This window comes from Mus caroli, chromosome 1 (genome assembly GCF_900094665.2).
Source record: "Mus caroli chromosome 1, CAROLI_EIJ_v1.1, whole genome shotgun sequence".
NCBI lineage: Eukaryota > Metazoa > Chordata > Mammalia > Rodentia > Muridae > Mus > Mus caroli.
Window position 1 is genome coordinate 185,218,891 of NC_034570.1, and position 6,403 is coordinate 185,225,293.

A 6,403-nucleotide genomic window follows, 5' to 3' on the forward strand; every position below is an offset into this window, starting at 1 on the left:
TAGGCAACACAAACAAATGCACTTTCCTCATGGAGGTAGATCTTCAGAGAAATAAATACAGAAAATTTATCCAGGGCGTTTGTCTGATCTTTCTTTCTCCCTTTAGGCTATGTGACCAGACATTATGGGGAAACTAGGGCTAAGTATTTACAGTCATCATCACAGACCCTTCTGTGCCTTATCTTAATTTCTACCTGCTGCTATCATCTGCCTTGTCTTGCTTCTCTCTCCCCTTGCCTTGATCTTCTGACCTGTGACAAGTCAGAATCCTGCAATCCAGCGCATCAACATGTAGCACCATTGCGTGGAGAAGCACAAGGAGTGCTAGAAGGTCTGTTAGGTAGGGCAGGGTAAGAATCTAAGAAATCTTTTGTCTGAAGGGAGGGCAAGGAAAGCTCCCATAGAATCAGAAAACTTAACTCCAGGATTGAGAAGGGAACATTGGAGAAAAACCATGTACTATGGAGTATCTATATTATCTCTATGGTATTGACAATTGCTGTGACCCAACTAGCTAAGAAAATATGGATGATCACAGGAAAATTAATACAAATTCTGTTGATTTTGATGGAAAATGAGTATAAAAGAGAGATGGTAGGATAGCAGATGGTCTGGACTGTGAAAAGGCTATTAGTGTCCTATTTGTGTCCTGCTCAGTTTAACATGCAGCACAGATTCCACCGTGACTATCATTAAAGGTGTCTTGGAATTGTGTTGTTTCCTGCTTAGCTGAAAGATCATACTCCTGTAAACTCAGGCGTACACAGTGGCTTCCTGCCACACTTAAAACTTGAAAATAAAGAAATCAGAAAGGAGAAATTTGACCGTGCCAAGAGGCAGCCAAGATGACACACAAGTGAAGTAGGAACTAGAGGGGCTGGCCTCACCAAGACGCAACAGGGAGGGGATAAGCCAGCATCCCCCACCCACTCCGGACAGGGAGCAGGGGAGGAGAGCCAATATCCCCCACCCCTGCGCAGGGCGGAGGAGCGCGTCCCGCGCCGGGCCGCCTCCTGCACCGAGCGCATCTCCGGAGCGGTACAGGAGAATGCAGGTCCACAGGGACGCGCGCGCGGGGCTCCTGCTGCCATGGGGCTGGGTAGCTCTCTGCCTGATGAGTCTGCTGCGTGAGTATTAACAGCTGAGGGCCAAGGGACCAGGCTATGGGCCGGGAGGAGGGAAGACGCCGGCCACTGACCTCACCTGGGAATCCTGCGCTCCAGCGCACAGAAGTGAGCTTACTCAGGTAGTGCTGGGGGATGCCAGCTCCTCTGCGTGGCTGGAGGTGCAAAGCTCAAAGTTGAGGCTAGAATGCAGACAGAAGGAAGGAAAAGTTCTGTAACTCTCCTTAATTGAGGAAGCAAGGACCCAGAGTGGTGCAGAGAAGGGTCCAGGCACCCATTGTTCCCAGGACATGGACATAAAGAATTCGTGAGGGTAGCCATTTCCAATAAGGGCCAGGAGACCTTTAAAGAGGACTGAGGGACATTAATGGAAGAGTCTGGAATAAAGAACAGGCAGAGAGGAAAAAAAAAGGACAATTTTAAATTTCAGATTAGAAAGCTGGAGTCGCCCCTGCAGAAACCATGCAGATGCTAGTAGGGAGGTGGTTTGGTGTACACACCAAGTCCTTCTGCTCACCAGTCTTCCCTGTGCACAAACATACATTCATTGCTAATTGGAATTTTCTTGCTCTGCTTCCCTTCAGATTCTAAAGCTAGTGGACAGGCCAAGACACCTCCTGCTGCCCACGCATACTCTTACTTCTTAAGCTCTCCCCCTCTTAGGTTGGCAAAAAATAGTATTCACTCAGTCTATAGCAAACTTTATTGCACTGGAGGGTGTTGTTCTTCATCCCAACTCATGTCCTTTGAGGTTTTCAGTGTTGTGAATTACTCATTTTGCTTTTAACCCTTGGGGCTCCTAAATCTTCATTGTATATCTTAAAGGACACTCAACATGGCTCTGTAGAGTGGCCTGGATGTACCCACAAGACCTCTTTTCTCCCAGTCTTCTGCGCCATTGCCTTTGGGTCTATCCCAAAGAGAGCTGGCAGAAGAGAAGTTGAATTAGGTTCTGGTTTCTCCTGATTGGCAGCCCTGGACATGTCCATTTTGATGGAGTAAAACTTGCTTGGACTAAAATGCCCAGAATGATGCTACACTGTGCACGGGTAGGTGACCATGGGCTGGAATCCTCATCAGATGCTCTGTACTTACTCTTTTGGTCACTCAGCTCAGCACTGACCCAAGTCTGGGTGTAGTGCTGTCTTTTCTTATTTCCTCAGCTGGCCAGTATCAGCCTTATCTTGGGCTGAACGGGGCAGGGTGGAGAGAGCATAAAAACCTCTGCAAACCTTGGAGAAATATGCTGAAGATATCAGTGTCTCAGCTTTAGGGTAAAGGACAGGGCAGGGGCCACTATTCCCAACCCAACTAGACTTCATAAACCGGCCAAGGCTCTGTACTTTCTCCAAGAACTTCCTAGGGTTTGTGTTGAGATTCTTTTGTTTGTTATACTATTATTTTCTGTCCTGGAATAAATTGTAAAATAAATTAAACTGATGAATTATGTAATTTAAAATGTCCACAGCAGACAACCGTGATGTTATTACTGGGAAAGTTGGTGTAGAATGGAAAGTCACTCTGAAGAGATAGTTCTCTTCTGTCCCATGAGAAGCTAGTGTGAACACCTAGACAGCCACAAGTGTCACTTTTTCAGGGGCAAGAGAGATCAGTGGCCAGAGTCTGGTTGTGGCTGGGGACCACCAGGCCACACTTTCTTGCTCCAGCTGACCTAAAAGTCTTTCAGGAAACTAGGAACCCCTTTGCCTGGGTTTCCTTCCACAGGACCTCTTTTCCCCTTACTCCAACACTACCTCCAGCTCCTACTCACATTCCCTTTTTTCCTTTAGACTCTTTGAATCTGATGATCTACAACTATATCCTGCCTGGGACTGCATGTAAGAAGGGAAAAAGAAAACGGAAAATAGTTTTTATCAGATAGTTTCCCTGCTACATGGTAAGGAGGGAGGTTTAAGAGTTTGGGGACTGCCAAGTAATTCAGTGATTTGAGGGCTCCCCCATGAAGGACTAGACCAGACTTCACAACCTTTGTAAATGTACTTCTTCATCTTGGCCAGCACTCCTGCCTGTCTGGTGAGCAGGCAAGAGCCTAGGCCTCTCCTGTATCCCTTTGGCTTCATCACCTTGGGCCTGTTTGTTTGAGTTGCCTTTACTGCTTTCCTTTCCTGAGTGATCTTTGTCACCAAAATCTCAGAGCAAGGAGTGCCAAAATTGTAGCAGATAAAGTTGGGGACAAATTTCTGGAAAAAAAAAAAAAGCAAAAAGGGAGCAGATTCCACTGTTTCTGATCTTGCCTGGTTTCCTTTGTGTTTAGGGCCTGAAGACCTAAGCTTCCTTTCAGAGTTTCCCAGCTCCAGGCTCCAGTACTTGGGTTTCCTTCTCTGGTTGACTTTGGTTCATCTGACTAAATGTACTATAATGTGGCAAATTAAAAATATGAAGGCATGGAAAAAGAACACAAATTCATCTCTAAAAGAAATGTTCATAGTGGCCAGGGCAGAATTTACATATAATGGGTAGGGAGAGACTTTGACATTTCTAATGATAATATTTTCTTCTTATGTTGGCTAAAAAATAAAAACATGGTATCTTTAAATTTGCTATCAAGTTTCCTGGCTGTGCTACAGGGAGACTGATGCATGCATCTTGGGGTGGGGTAGGTAGGGTAGGGATCCAAACAAATTGGAAGGCCTGGCAAGGTACTTTCCTGGCCCTACACTTGGGATGGGCAGGGAATGAATCATTTCCCTAATGATGCAAAGGAAAAGGCCTCCTGGCTTAACTGGGAAGTCTGCTGCTTCCTGGAGTGGAAAATAAAAGCAAGCCTCTTAGAAAAGTGGTTATCTCTAGGTAGTTTGCTCCACTGCTTAAGAAAATGTGTAAATGGTTCTTTGGGTAAGAAATCTCAAAATGTTAGACAAGTTCTCAATATTCAAGGGCAGGCAGGAGGCAGGCTGGCTAAATGGGAAATGGAGTCTTATATTGGGGTGGGTCAAGAGATGAAGGCATAAGGATTGCAGAATCTAAGGTAAAGACAAAAGGGTGAAGCTCTTGCAGAGTTGGACGCTTTAAAGGAGATTTCTTATAGAATAGCTTCATTAGCACAGTATTAACTAACGTTTCAAGGTGTGCTACTGTCTCTCTGGCTACCCTGAAATTTCACTCCATGCTTTCAAATCTCTGGTAAAAACTGCCCACACATGGGAGGTTTGCCAGAGAAGGACTCAGGGAGACTGAAGAAAATGGTATTTGGGTGGCTGCCCTGCGGAAATGATTGTAGTGACCATGGTACTAAGCTGCCATCCAGGAATGAGTGGCACCAGAAAAATGAAAGAAATGCAAGTAGAAGAAATGTAAACCTCCTGAGGATCCACAGAAATGAAGGGATGAAGACAAGCTATTTGAATATAATGGATAATCTCAATGTAGTGTGGGTATTCAGGCCGGTTTATGCTGACAACTCTGCCTTACCTCTGAAATGAAGGAAGTTTCTGTCAAGCCCTTTGTTCTAGTTCAGCAATGGCTCAGGCTTTTGGAGCATAGCTTGTACCAACATAGCAGGTGTCAAGTGACTCTAATAGGAGTTTTTTGAATGCTCACTCACCTACTAATGAACTCATCCCACTAAAAAAAGATCAAATTGCATTTAGTTCTCTTCCTGTATCACCGTGAAATTAGCTTTTTTCTAACTTCTTATCATTGTCCTATTTTTATTATTTGGATTGTCCCAAGTTTCATGAAAATCCCTAAAGACCTGTCCAGTCAGCCCCAGTCTTAGAGAGATTTGTGCAAATCACAGTGATGCTAAAGCCTAAAGAAGGAAAGGAGTCAAATGATCCCTTATTTTGTGTTTTCTTCAGAATTTTGTAAGACCCTTTCCATGTTTGTGGTGCTTAAGAAAAAAAATGCACAAATTATGAAAGTGAAATTAGTCTCCAAAAGGGTTGTTTACAAACTTTTCTTATGAAAGGCAAGACAGAAAGCATCCCAGGCTTGGGATCTGGATGTGGCTTTTGGTGCATATGACTTTGACTTTAATGGCACTTGAAAATATAGATGACATGCTTGACAGACTGACCACACACTGTCAACCCCAGCACAGAACTTGTCTTAAGAGCTATAGTTTGCTAACTACTGATATGATGAGATAAAATCAGGTCTTTTGCAATATGACTTGGATTCTAGACTTTCCCTCATTATATGGAGATAATTGGTTATCTTTATACTAATGTAAATTAGAACTGTAATAAATTTCCTCTTTAAACAGAACATTAGGGCCAGCAAGATGGCTCAGTGGGTAAAAGTGTTTGCCATGCAAATTTGAGGACCTGAGTTTGATCCCCAGAACGCAAATAGTAGGAGAAAAATAACTGTGAATTGTCCTATGACCTCTGTGTGTACTGTGGTAGATCCTTGTCTGCACTCATCTCATTTTCTTTCTCCCTTTCTCCCTCCACTCTCTCTTTGTCACACACATTAATAATAATGAATATTAGTAAATAATAATACAGCATAGAGTATCAGAATGAGACTAGAATGCTGTCGATGGTGAGTGTGAATAGTACTGTTCAGCCCTGTTGTCTGTCCTAGCGCTGCAGGGTCTGCCAAGCATCCTGAATAAAACACGTGTATGTTAAAAAAAAACTTGACATTCAAGAAAATTTATAACTTAAGTGAGGAGAAAGACAGTTAAACCTCTCCTGAGGAAGCGACTTGTGGGACTTTGTGCCAGATGAGTGATAGAGATAAGTTCTGCTCTGCAAAAGCAGAAGGAAGGGCCCTTTCATAACGATGGTCAGAGACCAGACAGTCTGACTACTTTGTATTTCCTCACCTTCTTTGTTCCTCAGAACAACCAGGAGGCAGGGCCTACTTTGATTTCATTTTACTGGAGAAGTTTAAAAGTTGTCAGTTGCCTTGGAGCCTCTCAGCTAGAACTCAGAAAAGAAGCACCTGGAACATCTACCTACAAGACTTGGCCTCTTCGTCTCTGGGAAGGTCTGCCTTCAAATTGGGTAGTGCAGTGGCTCACCTCTCAGGGATGTGACTTCAGCACAGATATAGTCAGAAATGTTATACTGGTGAGGGGATGGCTGAGGAGGGGATCAGAAAATAAGAACTAAAACTAGCCTGGTGTGGTGGTGCACCCCAGGAATCTCAGCACTCAGGAGTCTTAGGCAGGGCAAACAGGAGTGCAACACCACCCTTAGCTAAAGTGGCTTGCATAAAATGTCATTTAGCCTGGGCTACATGTCACCTCTCTGAAAGAAAAACAAAACAAAACAACTACAAAAAAAAAAAAAAAAAAAAAAAAAAAA

At 43.9% G+C, this 6,403-nt stretch overlaps 1 protein-coding gene across 2 annotated transcripts in view; it reads left to right on the top strand.

The window, feature by feature from the left end:
- The first annotated feature begins 948 nt into the window (after positions 1-948).
- The window catches only part of Cd34 (CD34 molecule), a 23,432-nt gene continuing 17,977 nt past the window's right edge, over positions 949-6,403 (top strand). For both annotated transcript variants that reach the window (XM_021172679.2, XM_021172686.2), the window contains exon 1: positions 949-1,127. In XM_021172679.2, the coding sequence (XP_021028338.1) occupies positions 1,049-1,127 (79 nt within the window). In that variant the 5' untranslated portion in view covers positions 949-1,048. The remainder of the gene's footprint in view (positions 1,128-6,403) is intronic.